This window comes from Taudactylus pleione, unplaced genomic scaffold (assembly GCF_031769625.1).
Source record: "Taudactylus pleione unplaced genomic scaffold, aTauple2 ptg000229l, whole genome shotgun sequence".
Classification (NCBI taxonomy): domain Eukaryota; kingdom Metazoa; phylum Chordata; class Amphibia; order Anura; family Myobatrachidae; genus Taudactylus; species Taudactylus pleione.
Window position 1 is genome coordinate 3971154 of NW_028284631.1, and position 23832 is coordinate 3994985.

A 23832-nucleotide genomic window follows, 5' to 3' on the forward strand; every position below is an offset into this window, starting at 1 on the left:
CAGGGCCCTCCTACCTTAAAATGGAGCGTTCTCCTGGCCGCTCGTATAGCTGTGGGTGACCACCCACAGCTATAGCGAGCGTCCATGATGATGGTCGCGATGGTCAAGACCATCGCGTTCATCGGGCTTGCGACGAGACCCTGCGGTAGGGTCTCGCTGCTGCAAGGCCAGGAGTGATTTTGGCTCTATCAGAGCCAAAATCACTCCCACTGATGTCAGTGGGGCCGGACTCAGACGGTAGGCGTTCCCATGGGAACGCCTCCGTCTGGCAGCCACGCCCCCGGCACGCCCACCAAAGGGGGCGTGCTGTCAGTCACCATCGACAGCACGCCCCCTTTGGTGCGAGATCCATAACGACAGCTTGGCTGTCGCTATGCGGGTCTCGCGCATGCGCACGACGGAGCTCCCCCCCGTCGTGCGCATGCGCATTAGGGCACCATCGATCCACTTGCGAGCGTCCTGCGCTTGCGAGCGGGTCTGAATTAGGCCCTGTGTGCGATGAGGTTAGCAAATCCTGAGTAAGGTCAGACCTTGTGCAAGTGTGCGCGAGGCTGTGATGGTACTCGATTGTACCCAGTGGCTTCACAAGGGGGGTGCGGGCCGCACCCGGGTGTCACCCGCCGGGGGTGACACCAAGGTGCAGACTCCCCCTCAGTGACAGGAGCCGGGTGCTGCACTGTAGTATTAAGTGCAGCACTCGGCTCCTGACACTGAGGGAACCGGCACTGCACACAGGACAGGGCAGTCCGCACCTCATGCACCACATGGTCTGACCCACCGGTAAAAAGCACGGGATAGCGGGATTCGGGCATGATGCCACGCCACTTCCCGCAAGGCCACACCCCTTTGTGGCAGCCAGCATCCCTCCCCGCACCAGGTGACAACGCGGGGAGGGATGCCACTGATTGTACCGGTGGTTTCACAGACTTGCTAAGTAATACGGATGTGTGTAAGGTAAGGTGGGCGCCCTTATGTTAGGCTGCGTATGGCGTAGCGGCCGCAGACAGCATACTATCGCAGTGAGACTGTATGCGTAATCGCTATTGCGATTGCAGTTGTGATCCGTACTGAGTCAGGCCCTTAGTCGCAGCAGCTGTGTAATAGCGTGCAACTCTGAATCAGGCCCATAGTACATTGTAACTGAGCTTAGATTGCTGCTGGGAAAGTGGTTCCTGATTTTCAGTAATTCCTCTGTTTCTCTGTACTGGAAGCTGTTCTTTCCATTTATCTACATTGTCTGGGTTACTAGTCATTAGTGGAATGTTTAGCATACAACACAATTACATTATAACTACAGCTGGGTACACACTGACAGATATATTAAGCGATCAATTGATCGACAAATATATCTGCTGCCCGTCAGCCAGTGTGTATCTGTGATAGGTCTGTTAAAGTCATCGTTCATAGACATATTGCATTGGCTGTACTGCACAGCCGATGAACAGATATATCTGCAGACATATCTTTCCATCGCAAGTGTGTACGGGCAGTCTGCAGACCGCCCGTACACACACAGCAGCAGCCGCGGCAAGGGGGGCACAAATAGTCTTTATAATACATTAATTCGTTATTATTAATAATACAAACAATAGTAATAATATCAGAACCACACGTTTCCGACAAACGTAGGGCCCCGTATGCTACTTCAACAGTTTTCTGTTTGTGTATATATATATATATATATATATATATATATATATATATATATATATATATATATAGAGGCCGCATTGGGAGCACATGGAGCTGGATTCAGTTACCCACAAGCTGCCATCAGCCGGTTATAGCAGGCTGATTCCGCTCGCAGCCGTCTGTGAAGTAAGGTGCCGTTCCAGCACTTAATCGAATGAATCTGTCCTATAATTAGTATAGCAATGACCCTAGTACAGTAGTGATGCATTATGCAAGTAAAACCAGGCATATCGGTATGCTGTCCAATTACGTCCTCTGTCTATAGCCCTCACATAAATTTACATATTTCATCTTTCTTTACTTACGAATTATGCTGGTGCTCTACAAGTAACTGTTAAGAAATACATACATAAATATACTTATATGTTATATAGGAATCCCCATAGTCTCTCAATGATGGATCATCATTAGCTGTGTGAAATCAGTGAATAATATATCACCAACCGCAGAAGGCCACTATACTGTAGTTTTATACACAAAGTTATTATAAAATATCAAATCCTATTTATAATTGCTCGCAGGAAAGCAAGATAAAAATGGCTTCTCTGACCAGCACACTCCAACTGGAACAAGATGCGCAGAGATTTCACCCATAAAAACGTCCACAGACTTTAATAGGATCCTATTCCCTCCAAAGTGATCCTGAAGCCGGCAATCATTTATATTTTAAATACAAATCTCTGTTGCATCTGCTCAGAACCCACTGCCTATGACGTCCATAAACACCCACTGGGATGCATGACAGTCCAGACATCGATGGCAATGAGAGTTAATCGTTGCATACACAATGAGTAAACACTGACTAGAACATAATTTTTTAAATTGTTGATCAAATGACTTATTTACTCATCGTTAGGTTTAGGGAGGGGGGGTTAGGTTTAGGCACTAACGGGGGGAGGTTAGGGTTAGGCACCACTAAGGTAGGGTTATGGTAGGGAGAGGAGAGGGTTAAGGTACTAAGGCCCTCATTCAGAGCCGTACGCTCTGAGCAGAGCGCACGCTCTGAATGAGGGCCGTCCTCCATAACTATGGAGCGTCCTCCTGGACGCTCGTATAGCTGTGGGTCACCACCCACAGCCTATACGAGCGTGCAGTTTGATGGCCGCGATGGTCTTGACCATCGCGACCATCGAAACTGCGAGCCGGAGCCTGTGGTTGAGGTTTTCAACCGCAAGGCCCGGAGTGATTTTGGCTCTATCAGAGCCAAAATCACTCCCACTGACATCACTAATGATGTCAGTTGGCCGGCTTCTGACGGTAGGCGTTCCCTTAGGAACGCCCCCGTCAGGGAGGCACGCCCCCGGCACGCCCACCAAAGGGGGCGTGCTGTCAATCAACATCGACAGCACGCCCCCTTTGATCAGACATAACGAGCGAAGGAAAGTCCTTCGCTCGTCGCGTCTGGCGCATGCGCACGACGGAGCTCCCTCCGGCGTGCGCATGCTCAGTGCAGAACATCGACCCACTTGCGAGCGGACAGCCGCTCGCGAGTGGGTCTGAATCAGGCCCTAAGCACCTAACTGAAGAAAGCAGAAACCCATCTTTGAGACAAAGGGGTAGACTTACTATCTATCGGGTTTACAAAGCTGCTGAAAATCGTCGGCTTGTATCGATGGATTTCAAACTTAAGGAATCTTTCCTGGGAATTTTATTAACCACATTTTTCTGTACACTTGACGGTCTGTCAAGGGTTCCAAAAATTCCACTATCTGACAACACATACATGCCAACTCTCCCTGAATGTCAGGGAGACTCCCTGAAAGAGTAGCAATCTCCCTGACTCCGTGAAGAACCTGACAATCTCCCTGATTGCACCTTAAGGGGGGCATCCACTACACGAGTTTAGCAGGTGATTGAACGATAACGACGTCGTTATCGTTCAATCGTTTAAAAATCGTTTATAAATCGTGCAGTTTGGTCATTAACGATCAACGATGCGCGCTCCCGCTGGTCGTTTGATCGTCTCGTCAGTCGACTGAACATGCAGGTCAATTTCACTTGATCTATTAAAGATCGTTTGCAAATCGTTCAGACTGAAAGATAAAATTTCAAGGGAAAAAAATCAAGGGAAAATCGTTTAGAGATTGGACAGGGAGTAGATCGTCTAGTGGATGTGCCACTTTACCCTCATTATGAATCTGTTATATACTTGGAAAAAAAAATATATATATATTATATTATATATATATATAGAAAAATAAAATGACCATAGAGCGACTGGTTTACCAAGGTGCATTAATCATTAATAAAATTAAATAAGGTTCACAATATAATAAAAATGAAAGTGCCAGTGCTTATAAATAAATAATTCAACAATTTAATAAATGCACAAAATACATAGAAATAGATAAAAACGTATACATATAAACACAATAGACCCTTTTAAGACCGGTGGATAAAATCAGAGAAAAAGGTCTAAAAAACTCAGCATAAAATAAATAATAATAAAAGGGTTCCCTTGATGAAGTCCCCAGGAGGAAACGTGTTGGGAGTGAATCAGCCTTGCCTCTTGAACCAATGAATGAGCAAAATATTTTCCACTTTACTCAGATAAGCTATTACGGTAACTTTTTTATTCTCTTAAAAAGATAATCTTCTTTTTTAAAGTGAATATTTTATGCTGAGTTTTTTAGACCTTTTTCTCTGATTTTATCCACCGGTCTTAAAAGGGTCTATTGTGTTTATATGTATACGTTTTTATCTATTTCTATGTATTTTGTGCATTTATTAAATTGTTGAATTATTTATTTATAAGCACTGGCACTTTCATTTTTATTATATTGTGAACCTTATTTAATTTTATTAATGATTAATGCACCTTGGTAAACCAGTCGCTCTATGGTCATTTTATTTTTCTATAAATTTTCCAATACTTTTACCAGTATTATTTATCTGACTTGGAGCTGACGCCTATTAACACTGGGTTGGGTTCATATAATTGCATTTAGTATCATAAGATACGTTACATATAAAGATATTATATTTTGGCGCCGTACCCACCTATTGTTCTTTATATATATATATATATATATATATATATATATATATATATATTCAAATGGTATAATCAGTACCATTTCCCTGCATTGGTTATAAGGCACAATGATATATCAGTGTGTATTCATTAACAAATAGATCTTACTGAGCAACAAATGCTGCTCTGGGGCTCGTTCCCATTTGCATTTAAGTCTACTTTATGACGCTTCTCAGATGTAGCATGTACAGTCCACTTTCTTGCCACACTCATAGGTATTTTTTTCACAATCTCCCTGGAATGCTTTTCCAAAAGTAGGTAAAATGTGACAACATGCAGGGGCGGATTGGGATTTTAAAGTGGCCCAGGAAAAATGTGACAACATACAGGGGCGGATTGGGAATTTAAAGTGGCCCAGGAAAAACAATGAAAGTGGCAAAGCGGACGTGGTCTCATGGCAAGGGGTGTGGTCTAATGTGAAATACCATGCCCACAACTCACAACCCCCATCTTTGTCATTTTGGGGGCATGCTCACTGCCCGAGGAGCAGATGGGCATGCCCACAGTGCCTCTCTTCAGTGAATAAGCACAGCAAGCATGTGAATGAGTATTTTCTTACCTATATGATTTCTCTGCAACAGGGAACCTCTGAAGAAATTGATCCTTCCTGGACAGGCAGTGTCTTGAGTTAGTATTCACTATTCATGCAGAAAATCACATGGTCTGGAAGCCGCTTGTTTGTGAAGCAGTAAAGCCAATGTCACCATCATGTAACAGAGGTTCAACCAGTTAATACATAGTAACAGAAGTTTTGGGGGAGGACAAAATGCGAGTTTCCCATATCAAACACTTTTATATTAATAAAATATATTTGCTCATTTGGTACCTTTTGCATCAGTAATATGGTTTCATCAGAATTGTTGTCTTACTGAAGATTACTGTCCCCCAGTCTTTTCTTCCAATAGAACCAGCGGTCCTTCCGTCCTATTTGTGTGTCTCCAGCACCATCACCTTGGAGTGTCTCCATCCCATCCCCCCTATGTGTCTCTCCAGAGCTATCCCCCTGCTTCTTTCCAGCACTATCCCCCTACACCTCTGCAACGCCATTATTCTGCTCCTGTCCAGCACCATCCTTCCGTGTCTTCTCAATGCCATCATCCTGTGTCTCTCCAGCACCATCCTCCTGTGTCTCCCCAGCGCCATCCTGCTGCCTTAGCACATAATATCCCCCTCCCCAGATAGATCATCTCCCCTTAGCACTAAATAACCCCCCTCCCCCTCAGACAGATCATCTCCCCCTAGAACAGAAAATCCCCCCCTCCCCCTCAGACAGATCATCTCCCCCTAGAACAGAATAGCCCCCCTCCCCCTCAGACAGATCATCTCTCCATAGAACAGAATAACCCCCCCTCAGACAGAACATCTGCCCCTATAACAGAATAACCCCCCCTCCCCCTCAGACAGAACATCTCCCCCAAGAACAGAATAACCCCCTCGACAGATAATAATTTTCCCCTAGTACAGAATAACCCCCCTCCCCCTCAGACAGAACATCTCCCCCTAGAACAGAATAATGCCCCTGACAGATAATAATTTTCCGCTAGTACCGAACAGCCCTTCCAGACAGAAATCAATCTCCCCCTATCAGCAAGTGCAGCTCTGCAGGCAGCCTGTCAGTCTTTAAAAAAAATGTCCTGCTAGCAGTAGGTGCGGATTACAGTGCTGACCTACAAATTGCAATCAGAGTCACTCTGTGACTCTTGCCCTGTCTGAGTTTCCCGGCCAGCCCCAACTGTGTCCAACCCTGTTCCCCCCTGTTTACAGTCCGACCAGCAGGGGGCAACTGGCAGCCTGGGAAGTGTAGAGCAGATGGAGCTGGTGAGCGGGCATTATCAGCACTGCTTCCTCCCCCCCTGTGGATGTGCCCCCAGTTAGTGTTTTGGGAAGATGTGACCTTACCTTTGATGCCGGTCCCAGACGCTGACCCGCTCTGCCTCCGAGGTGCGTGACGTCATCGGCTGGCGTTTATGGCGTGCGTAGCTCTGTGTCAGCCGGGTGGAACTTGGAGCATCTCTGGACAGCACTATTAGCTGTGAGGCTGCCTGTCAGGAAAGAAAGCCGTAACCGGGGACGTGCTAAGGGGGGCGGGGCCACAGGTGACAAGCGGCCCCACACAGCAATCGGCCCACCGGGAATCTTCCCGCTGTAGGTAACGGCCAATCCGCCTCAGAGAGGGATCAATAATCCCCATTCTAATAGCTATTCAAGCAGCAGCTAACAGAATACATATCAGAAGTGTACAGCAAGAGCCCCTGTAAAAGAAACCAAAACTGAAGTTTATTGAATGCATCGAATAAGGATTTTTCTTGTCAACTTACTTACTGCAAGAAACTGTTTGCTAAATATTCCTCCTCCCTGCCCCCTATAGCCAGCTCATATCAAACACTGGCCTGGCAATAGGGAGTTTCTGGCAGCAAAGTAGAGTGGCCGTCATAAAGGTAATAACTAGACAAATAAAATAATTCTGATGGACCAAACATCTAGAATGAAATATAGATTTTCTGAATAAAAACATAATAGTTCACTTTATTGGGCCCCATTACTGACTTATTTATAGTTCGAAAAATATATTACAGTGTTTTATTATAATAGCTAAGTGAATTTACTAGAACGCCTGTTTATTTGACGCCTCTTCATACTGCCAGCAGAACTCACTGTCCCTTTCAAACTAGGAAAACTACAATTTAAACACTTGTCCTGTAATGTAACTTTTGGTGCCTATTTATTATTATTAATGGGCCCATTACACATGCGGAAATGCTAGTTTCCTCTTGTATTTAGTAACTGGGCCCATTCATTATTAGGGGCAGCCTATTAATCAGCAAACTCCGAAAACGAAAGGTTTTCTAAGTTTGCCTGAGGGAGCCTACAGTACACCTTCTTCAGATGCCGTTTGTTCCAGGAAAACCCCTTTTTCCTAAGGGAAGGATTGCTGGGTTGTGACAATGGATCCAATAGGAACGATATGCGTTCGGCATCCCGAAGGTCTGGATGCTGACGCTTACCTTACCGGCTCCAGAATACTGACGCCGGTCACAATGCCGGCGCCGGCGTCCCCACCGTTGGGATGCCGAAGGTAAGTAGCGGGGTGGGGGTTAGGTTTAGGGGTTAGGCCAGGGGTTCCCAACCACGGTCCTCAAAGCCCGCTAACAGTCCAGGTTTTGGGGATAGCCATACTGAGGTACTAATTAAGCACAACTGACTTAATTAGTACCTCAGTTATTTTGATTTAACCATCTGTGCACAATCATGGATATCACTAAAACCAGGACTGTTAGTGTGCCTAGAGGACCGAGGTTAGGAATCACTGGGTTAGGTACTAAGGAGGAGGGTTAGGTTTAGGGTGCGGGGAGGGGGAGTTTAGATTTAGGCACCAGGGAGGGAGGGTTAGGGTAGGGAGAGGGGGAGGGTTAGCATATCGACCACCAAGTGTCGGTATGTTAATCCTGTCGGGATCCAGGCATTAGAATTCTGACCACCTGGATCCCATCTGTCAGTATTACATACTGATTCCATAGGGACCCTCCACCAGTGTCGTCCTGCTATGTGCACATGCGTGAACTTGTTTTGTGCATGCGCACTAACACTGTCATGTCAAACCCGACAATGTATAGCTACGCCGCTACTGGTGGAGCAACTGCAAGTGTTTGTAGAGACAGCTGCTTTTGCTACGGTAGTTAGGTACCCCTGGTGAGTTTAAAGAATCTGGTATGACGCAATTCACAGCATTGTGCAACATAGGATCCAGAATAATGAGATTCTACATAAATAACGTTATCAAGCCACTGGACTGCCTGCTTTACCTGGGAAGTGGACACCATACTGGAGACTGTCCTACTCTCTTTGGAGTCCAGGAGACTCCCCAAATCAGGGAGTCCCCTGGACATTCCAGGAGAGTAACTGACACTTACACTGGCATATCAAACAATGAGCTACAGTGGGTTTACAGTTAATGTATAGTGTTATCCAGACAAACTATTTTACCATGAACAACACATTTTAGGGCTTAGTTATTAAATCTGTTTATGATATATCTATAGGTTTTTTCTCCTATTTACTGCCGGCAATGGCTACCTATTACTATAGTCTCTCTAACCTCCTGAAGGGATGCAAATGATCTTTAACCTCAACACAAACAACAAGAGATGTGGACAACAGGGTGAAAATCAGTTGTGGGCATCTCACCTTGTTGCCTAATGTGTTCCAGCGATAGGTGCATTTTATTTTCTTGTAATATACAGTCAGGTGCATAAATCATAAATTCACCTGATTTGGATGTAATTACCCTCAAATTAAATCTGAAAGTCTGCAGTCAAGGCACATCTTGTTTGTTTCATTCAAAGCCATTGTGGTGGTGAATAGAGGCCAAAATATGAAAATTCTGTCAATGTCCCAATATTTATGCACCTGACTGTATTTCCATCAGAAAATGTTATATATAAAATTAATTGGTCAGTTTGTTTGTCGGTCCGGTTATGCATTCAGACACCTCTGCAACGATTGGGATGAAACCAACGCGAGGTGGTCCAGTTGGATCCTGGCCAGGTTTTAGTGGGGTTAGGGTCCCGGCCAGATCTCCCATTGGTGTATGCCAGGCAGAACTTTGACCCAGGGAGTCTGTTCCTTCCATTGAATGGATTTGGATGAAAACTTCACAGAGGGGTGGCAATTGGTCTGGGATGCCTAACTTAATAATTTGAAGCTTTAAACCCGGGCAACGCCAGGTACTTCAGCTAGTGGAGAATAAACATATCTGAGAGTTAGCACACATTGACCTAACATCTTGAAATCCCAGTCTGCTTTGAAATCTTTGCCTGGGAGAGACCTTGCTGATGCAGTATTACTACCTTGTGTCAGTCTTGTTGCTGTGCTCAGTCTTGCCATGGTGTATGACCTGTGACATGAAACTGTCTTTCACAGCCTTACCTTTTTTGGCAGAGTCTGTCTGTTCCTCACAAAGTTTTAAGCCGCCTACACACAGTTTCTGTTTCAGTTATACCCCTTTTACACCAGAGCTAAACCCGGGTTATTGCAGGGTAGCTCCTTGGTGTAAAAGGGGACATGGTTGGATTCCCGGGTGGAGTTACCCGGCAATCCAACCCAAGTAACTTGCAGGGTTTAACATGGGAATAACCCGTAAAACCCTGCAGTGTAAACGGCACGATCCGTGTCACGGTGACCTGAATCGTGCCGCATGCCTGCCGATTGGCCGGCTTCAGTGGCGCCTGGAGATGACGTCAACTTCAATGCCGGAAAAGCCGGGTCTGTGCAGGCCCGGCCCTGGTGTGAACGGCGCCAACTCAGGAATATCCTGGGTCGGCGCCGGAGCAATTCCGGGTCTGATCTAGATTGAAACCCTGTTCCAACCTCCGAGTCAGACCCGGAATTTCGGTATAAAAGCAGTATTAATGACTGTGGGTCTCATTCAGACCCGCTCGCAAGCGGGTCGATGTTGAGGCCCTACGCACACGCAGCGGCCGCACTGCGCTTGCGCAATCCCCGGAGTGAGAGAGAAATTCTCTCACTCCGGGGCTCACTACAAAAGGGGCAGCTGTCGATGGTGATCGATAGCTCGCACCGTTTTGTAGGCGGGGTGGGGGTGGTGGCTTGCCAAACGGAGGCATTTCCGACAGAACGCCTGCCGTTTGGGGGCGGCCCCACTGTCATCACTCGTGATGTCAGTGGTGAGCTTCCGGCTCTAATAGAGCCGAAAGCTCACTGGGGCTTGCGACGAGACCCTACCACAAGGGTCTCGTCGCAAGACCATCGCGACCCTCAACCTGGCCGCTCGCTAAAGCTGTGGGTGGTCACCCACAGCCTAGCGAGCGGCCAGCAGGCCGGCTCTGAACATAGAAGCGGCCGCCCTCATTCAGAGCGAGCGCTCGTATTTTGCGAGCGGCTCTGAATGAGGTCCTGTGTTTCAAGCTACGTATGAAAGTGATGATCTTATCACCTGCTTGGTATAATTGGTTAACCATACACCTGACTATAATCCTACAAAATCCCTGACTGTGCAAGTGTACCTGGAAGAAATGATGCTGTTTGAAGGCAAAGGATGGTCACACCAACTATTAATTTGGTAAAAATAAACTATTAACACTTCAATTTTTAAAAGCATTCTTAAGCCGCATACACACTAGACGATAAGTTGGACTATATGAACGATAACGTTGTCATTCATCGCGTTCAATATTGTCCAGTGTATATGTAACGTTGTCTTTCATCGCCCGTACTTGCATTGCAACCTGATGATAGCGTCAGGTTCCGCAAGTACGGGAATGAGGGAGGGCGCCGTCACTGAACGATATAATTAACAATATCGTTCAGTGTGTATGCTCAATGCCGTTAACAACATTGAGTCCAGAAGTTCAGGGGAAACACTTAACGATATCGCTCATGGAGCATATCGTTAAGTGTATATGCTGCTTTACTTTTCTGCATTTTTTCCACACTTGCCTAAAACGTTTGCACAGTACTGTATATATATATATATATATATAAGATAAAATGTTCTGACTGACTGCCTCATTGGCTCATTAACGCCGGGGTGTATATGCCTTCCATGACATAGGGGTGCCCACTAGGTAGGGATTTTTCTAAATTCATCTCCTGGGGGCGTGAAAAATGCTAAAATGTTTCCTCCCCCAGTACAATGTCCTGCCTGACTGTCTCATCGTGGCTGCAGCACAGTTCATATTCAAAACCAACTGTTATCCCAAGTGCTGCCAAACATCACTGGCAGTTGCTGTGGCTCCTCTATTTGAATAGTGAGGGAAGGGAATGTATTACTACAGAGGTGATGGAGGGGAATGTGTTACTACATAGGTGAGGGAGGGAAAAATCAAATGTGTTACTACAGGATGAGAAAAGGAATGTGTAACAACATGGATGAGGGAGAGGAATGTGTTATTACAGAGGTGAAGGAGGGGAATGTGTTACTACAGGGGTGAGCGGGGGTAATGTGTTACTACAGAGGTGAGGGAGGGGAATGTGTTACTACAGAGGAGAGGGAGGGGAATGTGTCACTACAGAGGTGAGGGAAGGGAATAAGTTACTACAGGTGTGAGTGAGGGTAATGTGTTACTACAGGTGTGAGAGAGGAATTGTATTTCTACACAGGTGAGGGAGGGGAATGTCAAATGTGTTACAACGCAGGCAAGGGAGGGAAATGTGTTACTAAAGAGGTGAGCGAGGATAATGAGTTACTACAGAGGTGAGGGAGTGGAATGTGTTAGTACACAGGTGAGGGAGTGGAATGTCTTACTAAAGCAGTGATGCATTACTATAGAGGTGAAGGATTAATGTGTTACTGGAGTGGTGAGATGGAACTGGAAACAGTAAATATCTAAGGTATTCACAGGTGAAACCGAGTACATCAGCTAGTATATACATACATATACATATACACACACACATTTATACTAATTGATAATAAAACACACTGCACATATGGTTTCATGCAGACTCAAGAACAACCTCTTGTGCATATCTCCTAATGGGGTGGGTATGATATGTTGGCATGCAGAATGTCGACATGTTCTTAATGTCCACATTCCGGATGCTGACATGTTCTAAATGTCAACAGATGACATGTCAACATCTGCAATGTCAACACTTGGCCACATTTGCAAAATGTCGACAGTCACAATGTCGACACTGTCATTTTATCCTAAGACTAACCCTAATTGCATATTTTTATGATATTATGTCAGTGTCAACATTGTGGATGTCAACATGTCATCTGTTGACATTCTCAACATGTTGACCTCCTTAATAAAGTTCTAATTATTTATCTTGTGATTCTGTGAGGATACATGGAAAACATGCACTGTTAATGTGTCCCAAGAAGTGGATTTGAGAAGCACTGCTCTACGCTGTTTTGTTTTATTTTACCTTTTAATATATTTGTTATGTTCCTATTACTTCCCTGTACAGTGATATGGATTATGTCAAAGCTATATAAACATTTTTTAATGTGTAGTGGTAAAGTGAACCTTATACAAACATGCTGGGCCTAATTCTGAGCTGGGAGTAAAGCAAAAAAGAACAAGTAACTTTTCATTTTGGCAAAATCAAGGTGGTGCAAATTTGAAATGTGCAGAGTGGATGGACTCAAACTCAAATATAAATTGCAGTGTAAAAATAAAGCTGTCCAGTATTTGTGGACTACATGCAAAGCAGCCAGGATTTACCTGCATGCAAAACAATAAATAAATATATTTGTACCCATTGCAATGCAACATGGCCTGTCCAGGTGCACAGTTACTTATCTTTATTCCTAACTCAGAATCAGACCCACTGTGCCCCATAGACTGAAGAAAGTAGGGACTCTTGGAAATCTGTGACACATTGCAGCCCTGAGTTTACAGGATCCTTTCTAAAAATTTGTATGGTCACAAGTAATTTTTAGACTGCAATGTAGCAGATGGCACTGTATAAATGAATGAGAGTAAAGGTGACCATCCACTAGCTGATTACACTGTACGATTGCATGATTACGACATCGTAATCTTGCAATCGCTCAGTAATCGGCGCAAATCGTGCATACAAATGTCGGAAGCAACCAGCGATGTGTGCTCCCGCTGTTGTCGTTTCCGACAACAATCATCGGCCGGACATGGAGTCCAATCTGCCGATAGCGACAGATTGGCCATGTTCTGGGATGATTGATGTGCCTACACTGAACTATCAATCGTTCAGCGTAGGCAATGCACCCCCTGTCTTTCCCTGATCTACTAGTGTATGGGCACCTTAAGGGTTATAATTGGAGAGCGACACTTATACCATACGTATAGAATAAAAATGTTCCATGTATAATAATATACAGCCAGCAGGGGGCAGTGTGTTCTTATTATTGATAGATAGGATGTGTACTGAAGTGAGTTGGTCCATGTAATTTGCTTTCATATTAATATTTACTAGAATGTATTAATAGTATTTTCTAACAGTGAGGTTTGTCATTGTAATTGTATTGGCTAGATAAGATTGAGTTACCACAGGACAGAAGTGTTCAAGCCTCATGTATTTAATAAAGTCTGGCCAAACAAACTCATCTGATCTTGTACTACACTACACTACACTACACTATACAATATTATAATACTGTACTGTACATCTGGTCTTACCTGCTGGGCAGCACAAAATCCTATTATATTATACTATTGTACTACACTACACTATACAATATTATAATACTGTACTGTACATCTGGTCTAACCTAATGGGTAGAACAAAATACTATTACTGTATATTATACTATTGTACTACACTACACTATACAATATTATAATACTGTACTGTACATCTGGTCTTACCTGCTGGGCAGAACAAAATACTATTATATTATACTATTGTACTACACTACACTATACTATATTATAATACTGTACATCTGGTCTTACCTGCTGGGCAGAACAAAATACTATTATATTATACTATTGTACTACACTACACTATATTATACTGCTGTACAGCCTGTACTGCACTGTTCTGTACAACTGGTTAAGTGTTGCTCTCCAGTTATAACCCTCATTTTCATTCAGTTAGAAAGTGCTACATTTTGGATTTCTGTACACAATAATACTTGTGACAATATAAATTTTTGAGAGGATGCTGTAAACCCAGGCCTGCAATGTGTCACAGATTTCCAAGAAGAGTCCCATCTTTCTTCAGTCTATGGGGCCTATCTGTTATTGGTGGCAGTGGGTCCCCAAAATGTATCATGCTACATTATTACATATTGCGGTGCTGAGAGGGCAGCAGAGTGAGTACAGATTACCCGATCCCAGGACCAGGAAGCAGAGTAATATCCTGTCACATCCCCCCCGTGTCGCACATTAGTGTAGATAGGGAATATGCAGAGCAAATTAGGCCACATCACCAAGTTTGGCTACGCACCTGCGAAATCATGAGGGCCTGTCGGTTGTGTCGGTGGCCCTGGCAATAAGGAATTAGTTTTTGGCTTGTTTATAAATTTGTTAATGCAAAAACACCTGCTCAGAGAAGCAACTTAATGCTAAAACCTGGACTTTCAATGCAGATCACAGCACTGAAAGTTTTCACTGCCAGGTTCTTCCTAAAGTGTTGGTTTTTAGAAGTGGAGTTGTTGCCCATAGCGATCAATCAGATTCTACTTTTCACTTATCTAGCACCTCATGGAAGATAATAGCTACAATCGTATTGGTTGCTATGGGCAACATCTCCACTTCTAAAAACCAGCACGTTAGTAAATATAACCCCTATACTTCTTTCCATTGGAAAGAGCCTGCTAACTCCAGCCTGTTGGAGCTTGTTGAATTAGAAAATATATCTCCTGTGTGAAAGTTACACTACTTCAACAATGAATATGGGGGGGGGGGGGGTAATAAATAGATTCTGATAGTTACATAAATATATGACTGTAGATGCTTTTTGTCACAGAATGTAGTCTCCAGATGCCCCTAGATTATCAGGTTTGTAGGTAAAATGTTTATAAAATACCCTAAAAGACATAAGGTCAGACTGTGCAGGCTTCACGTAAGTGTCGCAGTTTCTATTCTATAATTATAGGCCGGGCCCCTATGTAACCTAACATGATAACTTTTCTATATCATCATTAGAGCTGCAATTAGCTGTTAGTACATGTTTCATGGATCACAGGTTGCTGTAACGTGCATGTGTGTGTGTGTGTATACATATATGTGTGTGTATCAATCTATATACTGTATATATGCTTATGCAGACTTATATTCTGCATGAACACAGCTAGATCATTGTGATCCTGGAATAAATATGACTGGGTCACTAAACGATTGTGCATTAGAATAGTCAGCATCAGAGAACTCTCCCCATTGTGTATATTACCCTGTCCCTTGTCAGCGGTCATCTCTATCTGTCACTCTGTGTCATATGTAGTGGGCACTGCATGAATCCCTGTATCTCTCTATACCACTGAGACCCTCTCCTATGCTTATTTGCACTGTTCCCTTTGTCCGTTTCCTCTCTTAGCACTTTCAACCCCGTTCTCCCACTCTCCGTCTCCTTCCTCTCCCCTCCTCCCAGCTCTCCCGCTCTGTATACTGCGTCCCTTGTTCCTGGCCTGGCACCTGCCCAGACTGTTAAGGGAAAGAAAACAGCCCAGGAACCTGCCAAATCTTTGAGCTGGACTCCAGAGCTTGCCTGGAAGGGGTGGGTCGGCCTCCTGAGTCAATAACAGCCACCGACAGGTGCGGAAGCAATTCCGGCTAGGGTGGGGGAGGCAGAACCCCGAGACTGGACTGAATGGAGAGCCGGTGCTAGGCTCCCTCCTGCAGTCACTGCCTGCTCCCCTGGGGCACGGGAAGTCAGTGTGATTTATACAATGCTGAGTAACACACAGCGGACACACACCACCAAAGGATAAATACACAGCTACACCTGCCGTCCGGGTCACACCAGATTGTAACCCTCTGTGCTGCAGAACATTACTCCATGGTGTCTTCTGGTGCTGCTGATTAGCTGCATTTCTGTATTCTGTAACACTCCAGCTAATTTCCAGGGTTAGGAATAAATAATAGCAGACTTCTGGCAACCTGTCCTCATCAGTAATTGGAGAACTACAAGTCTTAGACTGACACATAGGCTACATCTGAGCTATATAGTCTAGCTGATGTTCATGGACAGAAACAACTTCATGGGGTCCCCCTCTCATAATGTCGCACTCTCCCAGCCATTTCAGTACAGAGCTGAATTACCTATTGAAATAAGCCCAGAAATTAAAATAGGGTCTCGTCCATTGAAAAGGTGATAAACGGTATGTCTATATTATGGGGAATTCCTCTGAAAATCAGGACCCCAAAAATAAAATAGGGTCACCCTTCCGAGGGGCAACACCTCTTCCACACACTCCCTGGGCTTTGGGTAAGTGGGTAATAGTGATTAAATAGTTAATAATATTGGGCCTGATTCAGAGCCGCTTGCAATGCATTAGCACGCCCAGTATTTCTTAGAGATCGATTACATAGTGTATGCAAACACCCACCAGCCTGTTTTAAGATGCACGTCATGTCCAGGAAGTGTATGGTACCATCGGTACATCGGATGCTATCGCAGCGCTTGAGGTTGACCATACCCTGCCGCAAGCACTGCGAGCACTTCAGTGTAAAAACAAGCCAGGTGACGTGTACTATGATGCTGTCTTATAATTATGCACGCCTCTAAAACGCTGTTGAGATGCTCAGGCACGCCTGCGTTTGCACCTCAACTCGTTTTTAATGGCCAGCCCCTGTTACCACCTACAAACAGCTTCCCCTGTCACTCTGCTGGGCTGTCTATGCGCATTGTGAACTTTCGCTAAGGTATGCGCACGCGCACTGCGATGCATACGCATGTGCACAATGCATACACTGCATACCATCGGCAGCAGTATGCATCTTAGCGAGCGGATATGAATGAGCTCCATTGCTCTTTACAGGCCGCCTACAAGTCCCAGTAATCCTATCCCAGCATGATACATGTCTGTAGTCCCCCTGTAAAGAAAATATTGAACATAGCACAAGGCACAGAGTATTGTAGTCCTTTATTGAACCCCAATAGCCTTAATTTTACAATGTAATACAAAATGCAGGGATCACGTCCTTCGGTCTATGTAGGCATCCACGGCATCTTAGCAAAATAATAAACCGGCAGACAGAGAGCCCCATAGCAAATGACAGGGTTATTCGAGGATACTCCATAGACCTGAATGAGGAAGCACTGATTGGCTGAGAGCGCCGCTTCCATGCTCTCAGCCAATCAGCACTTTTCCATTTATTTATATGGCAGTGTCTGCCAGTGACCTATAATATTGTTGTGGCTGTGCAAAGCACCTGAGATGTAGGCTGGCTTTTAGCAGCACCTGAGATGTAGGCTGGCTTTTAGCAGCACCTGAGATGTAGGCTGGCTTTTAGCAGCACCTGAGATGGAGGCTGGCTTTTAGCAGCACCTGAGATGTAGGCTGGCTTTTAGCAGCACCTGAGATGTAGGCTGGCTTTTAGCAGCACCTGAGATGTAGGTTGGCTTTTAGCAGCACCTGAGATGTGCAGCACCTGAGATGTAGGCTGGCTTTAGCTGCGGCAGTGTGTTATTTTATTATGACTAATGTAGTCATATACTACCAGTGGCCGGGAAGCCTGATGTTGGGAGCCCCACTCGGGGCTAAACATAGGTGTTGAAATCCCGATGCATATCTTTAGCCCGATGCCAAAATCCAGGCAGCCGACATCCCGAACGAGGGTAAGCGGGGCTTCTTAGCTCTTAAGGTGCGTAACATGTAACCGTGCTGTCGTTTCAGTGTAGGCACATCCATCATCCCCGTACATGTTGAACCTGACGTGATTGTCAGGTTGACCAGCATGTACGGGTGATGATAGATGTCAAAAACGACCAGCGGGCACGCGCATCACTGGTAGTTTTTGACATCTACATGGCCGATTTGCGGACAATTAGCAAGCGATTGAATGATAGTGAAGTCGTTATCGTTCAATCGGCCTGTTTAATCGCCAAGTGGATACGCACCTTTAGCCGCGGGGGAGGGTTAGGTTTAGGCACCCCCGGGAGGGACTTGGGGTTAGACACCCCCTGGGGAGGGTTAGGCTACGGGAAGGGGGGTTAGGGTTAGGCACCCCCCCCCGAGAGGGTTCAGTTTAGGGTGCGGGAAGGGGGGTTGGGGGTTAGGCACCACCAGGGGGAGGTTAGGGTTAGGCACCACTAAGGGAGGGTTAGGGGAGAGGAGGGGTTGGGTTAGCATACTGTCGGGATCTTCATTTATCGGGATGCCGTCGGTATTTCATTCCCAACCCCTGTCAACATTATGACTATTATTATTACTATTATGACTATTACGACATTTTGACTGTGTTTACATTCTAGTTGCTGACATTATGTCCCTGTTGACTTTATGTCTGTGTCAACCTTTTGGTTGCCAATATTTTGGTGTTGACTTTTAATTGTCTAAGTTGTAACTGTCTAAATTTTGACTACATCCCGATGATTGGTCTACAATAAAAAGGTAGACAGTCAATAGGTCGACACCAGAAGGTGTGCATGGGCAATAGGTTAAAATGTAATTGGTCGCCATTAACTTAGGTCGACAATGTTAAAAGGTTGACAGTATTAAAAGGTCAACATTCAAAAGGTCAACACATGATTATTCATGATTTTTAGGGTTAGGTTAAAATAATTTAAAAAGAATCATGTATCGACCTTTTTTGTATCAACCATTTATATGGACATTTCGATAATGTCGACCTTATAACCCTGTCGACCAAAGTCACTGTCAACTGATTACCTATCGATCTAATGTCCCTGTCGACCTATTGATCATGTCAATCTATTTACTGTCGACCTTCTTGTGTCGACCTATTGACTGTCTACCTTTTTATTGTAGATCCACACCCCCCATAAACATGTACTTTAGTATAAATTATAATTCAGTATGCTGATGAAGCCATTAAGAATAACTGTCCTGTAAGTTCACACAGTATTGTGACAAATCATGGCATTGACACTTTCTGCTATCTATATAATAGCTGGGGGCCCGTATGCGACCTATTCATGAGAGTAAGGGGTCATGCATACTGATGTCATGTACATGTGTTAGCCCTGTATTGCTATAACCTGCGTGTTAACCACTTAACTGACAAAAAAATTTCAAAACTGCACAGAAATTTAGTTTTTGTATTTAAGTTTAAACAGTATTTTGAAAATGTATTTAAATATTTTAATAAAAAAAATATACCTTGGTGATGTTTTGCATCTCCCCAAACCCCCTGTCCATAGGGCCCCATTGTAATTTAACATTCTACCCCCATCAAAAGTAGCCCCCCCAGTGTCAAAAGATTCCCAATAACAACCCCGACTCTCCCAGTGGTAATAAGTGCTCCCACCCTCACCCCCCGGGGACAATGGGTGTTTTATCATCAGTTCCCCTTGCAGCAGCTGAGCTCTGCATACACAGAGATCAGCATACCGGTGCTCAGAGGGGAACTATGGGCCCGATTCAGACCCGCTCGCTAAGATGCGTTCGCTCGTAGTGAGCCGATGTTTGCAATCTGTACGTGCGTATAAGTCTCAGTGCGTGTGCGCGAACCAGTCCATGTAAATAGACGCCTCGCTAGAATGAGTGACAGGATGAGCCGTTTGTGGGTGGTGACAGGGAGTGGTCGATGGAAATAGGGGTGTGGTTGTGCGAACGCAGGCATTTCTGTACATCTGAACGCTGTTTCAAGGGCGTGTATAATTAAGACACAGCGTCATCAGACACGTCAGATGGCTGTTTTACACACAGCAGCATTCGCAGTGCTTGCGGTAGGGTATGGTCAGCCACAAGTGCTGGGTATGGATCCGATGTTATTTGATGGTACCGATTGTTACATACCCTTCCTGGACATGACGTGTGTTACGAAGGGAAAGTGGGCGTCTTGTGACAGGCTGGTGGGCTTCTAAATACATGCCGTGATCGCATGCCAAGACATAGTGGGCGTGCTAATGTCTTGCTGTGCGATCGCGGGATTTGCATACTTTGGCAGCTGACGGCTGCGAGCGAATGCATCTAGCGAGCGAGTCTGAATCGTGCTCTTTGTACCCTTCCTGGCACTTTTACTTTTGGCACATGCGCGATTCCGGCAGTGATGTCGGTGGTCACAGACCGCCGCATCACTACCGGGGAGACAGAGGAGATCCATTCTGCACTTGTTGCGATCTTTCCAGATGAACCATTTATGTCTCTAGTTGCATTACATACGACCACGCCAGTTAAGTGGTTAAGGAATCAAGGACTGTGTAGGTTTGAGCCTTTTTCTATCTAGTAATTGATCGTTGTGTTCCTTGTGACGTGGGTTACTAATGCTGCACTAATGGATATATCACACTTCTCTACAAGTGTCACAAGTTTAACTTGATTTTCTGTTTACATTTGTTTAAGTAATGAGTGAAGTATTTCATATGAATGCACATCTGAAATAAGCTTAGAGGGAAGATAAGGCATCCCATTGAAAGACAGAGGTTCAACTACTGCCACCTCCAAGGATGGATACAAATTTGGGAATGACCAAAGTTCTGGGATTTGGTGCTTAAATGGAAATATCTTCACAAATACAAAATCTTGAGTTATTTGTGTTTTCCTTGCATTGGACCTCCACATATGTTTCAGTTTTTAAAATAATTTTGAGAGGGCTGAATTCAGCTCAGCGTGATGGACAGGAATCCTCCCAGAACAGTCGGATGAAGCCACATTGTGGTCAGTAACATCGCTACATTTTAGTTGCACCCCGTAAAGTATAATGGACTACTCTCCCAGAATGGCCGAGAGGCTCCCAGAAAATCAGGTGGTGCTACATGCCCCCCGGAAAAGTGGGCAAGTTTCCCGGCCGGTCGCCACCAGCCTGCATCCCCTCCGCATATCTCTATGTTTTATATTCACCAGTACAGGTGTCATAACTAGGGGTGTGCGATCGGCGCAGCCGCACAAAGTGAAAGGGCTCGATGGGCAGCATCATCGCTGCCCCACAGCCCTTGCTTCTGGCTAGCAGGGTGCTGCAGCCAGGGTCACTTGTGCTTTGCCATCCTGAGCATCCTGTGGACGCTTCTGAAGGGCATACTTGCAATCTGTGCAGCCGCCCATGCAGCCTCAGGACTCCCGGTCAGTGCTGCACTGCTGGCCCCACCCCTTTTACATGACATCATGCGCACGTTGTCATGATGTCACACGCTCATGTGGGGGGGGCACAGGCTGCATTTGTGCCCTGTTACGGCCCTGCACCAATCCACACTACATTTCCGCCATTAATCTGCATACTGCATTTCTTACCATCTAGGGCTAGGCTCTATCTATATAATATTTGTCTTGGGGGACAAAAAATGTGTAATTGCGTTATGACATATGAAAATAGTGCATGAGGCATGCCCCCTCCTCTGGGAAGTTGGTACCCCCAGCCTCCCCGCATCTTACCTTGTGTCAATAAGTGGCTCCCCCCTCATCCGTGGAGCCATCTTCCCAGCAATAGATTAGTTGCTATGGGCAACATCACTTCTTAATAGAACTCCCATCTTAGTAAATTTACCCCTAGTAATCTCCCTGATTGCACCTTACCCCCATTATGAAGCTGTTATAGTAAAAAAAAAAAAAAAAGATATATACATTCAAATGGGATCATTAGCAGTGGTGGATTTTGCCTATGGGCTGCGAGGCTGCAACCCCCCCACCAAACTCCACCACCTCAGTGTAGTCAGTGCAGTCTGTGACTGCACTGGCTTCACTGTGACTGGCAGTGGTTTCCTATTGGAAGTGCCACCTGCCAGTCACTTATACAACAGGCAGTCCCTGTCACCTCCCCCTGGGACTGCCAGTCTGGGCTGCTATAAGCACAGAGCTTCCAGGATGAAGCCGCTACTCTGCCTTTCCACCAGCCCTAACCGGCTCCTTGGGGCTGCAGACAATGCATCCCTTTGGAAGCCGGTGACATGCGCAGCTCCCCGGTGCTAGTGCGCATGTGCCGGTCCTGGCACCTGACAGATCGATATGTGCAGGCGCCGGGGCCTGGCCAGGGCGAGACAGGAGCTGGTGAGTGACCCTGTTGTTTTCGGCGGTGGCAGCAGCATCCCCCTCATCAAAGTGGGTAGAAGCCGCCGCTGATCATTAGTATAATTTTCCTGTATTGGTATAAGGCACAATGGCCCTCATTCAGAGCCGGACGCTCTGAGCAGAGCGCTCGCTCTGAATGAGGGCCGCCCTCCATAATTATGGAGCGTCCTCTTGGACGCTCGTATAGCTGTGGGTCACCACCCACAGCCTATACGAGCGTGCAGTTTGATGGCCGCGATGGTCTTGACCATCGCGACCATCGCCACTGCGAGCCGGAGCCTGCGGTTGAGTTTTTCAACCGCAAGGCCCGGAGTGATTTTGGCTCTATCAGAGCCAAAATCACTCCCACTGACATCACTAGTGATGTCAGTGGACCGGCTTCTGACGGTAGGCGTCAACATCGACAGCACGCCCCCTTTGATCAGACACAACGAGCGAAGGAAAGTCCTTCGCTCGTCGCGTCTGGCGCATGCGCACGACGGAGCTCCCGCCATCGTGCGCATGCGCAGTGCACAACATCGACCCACTTGCGAGCGGACAGCCGCTTGCGAGTGGGTCTGAATCAGGCCCAATGATCCTTATGACTAGATGCATTTTCTGAAAAGTATTAGTGTGTTTCATCAACAAATAGATCTTACTGACTGCTTTTGGGCTTGTTTACATTTGGATGTAATGGTGCATTCACACGGTCAGATCTGTCAGACGAACGATGAACCACGAACGATTTGAACGATTTTACCAACGATTTCATGAACTACGAACTACGAATGATCTTTGACAGTATTAAAATTAATGAAAATCGACCAAATCTGACTGCAAACAGATGTCAGATATCGTTATCTGACAAACGGGAACGCTCATCGTTCATCGTTGCAAGGACAAATGTCAGATTTTCTTTCAGATGTGAACGATTTTTAAAATTGTTATTGTACAAATCTGAAGGAAAATCTGGCCGTGTGTATGCACCATAAGTCAGTATTATGACACGCCTCTCAGATGTAGCAGTACACGCCCACTTTACCGCCTCGCTCATAGGTGTTGCTTTCACAATCTCCCTGAAATGTTTTTTTAGAAGTAGGCAAGTATGGTCTGTATTATATGACATATGGAAGGTGTATCTATATATTATGAGGTATGGAAGGTATGTCCTTATATTATGTCATATGTAAGGTATGTCTTTACATTATAAAATATGGATAGAGTGCAGAAATATTATGACATACGAAAGGAGTGTCTGTATCTATACTAATATTATAAGAATTGAAGCAAAGAAGAAAATGTGCGTGAGATGGCGCTGAACCAATGATTAAAAAAAATAAGGGAAAATAGACATATAACAGACTTGTCACAAACATATATTGTATCGTTCAAGAGAACCACAATATACTCAATCTTCAGTTCCAGTCGACTCAATCATCATATAGTCCCAATAGGCATAAAAGACTTCCTCTCTCTTGTAATCTTCTGTGAATACCGTTTCCCAGGGTCATGAAACACAAAAACAGAGACCAAAAAAACACTGCCACAA

General features: G+C 45.2%; 1 protein-coding gene across 4 annotated transcripts in view; it reads left to right on the forward strand.

Moving 5' to 3' along the window:
• Positions 1-23832, forward strand: part of CROCC2 (ciliary rootlet coiled-coil, rootletin family member 2) — a 160455-nt gene that overhangs the window by 1829 nt on the left and 134794 nt on the right. The window contains exon 1 of one of the 4 annotated variants that reach the window (XM_088479237.1): positions 15790-15892. The exons of 1 other annotated variant lie outside the window; for it this stretch is intronic. Coding sequence is in view for 1 of the 3 variants with exons in the window: in XM_088479234.1 (XP_088335360.1) it covers positions 17903-17956 (54 nt within the window). In the remaining 2 variants the exon portion in view is untranslated. 2 more of the 4 variants (XM_088479236.1, XM_088479234.1) reach the window with 2 other exon arrangements.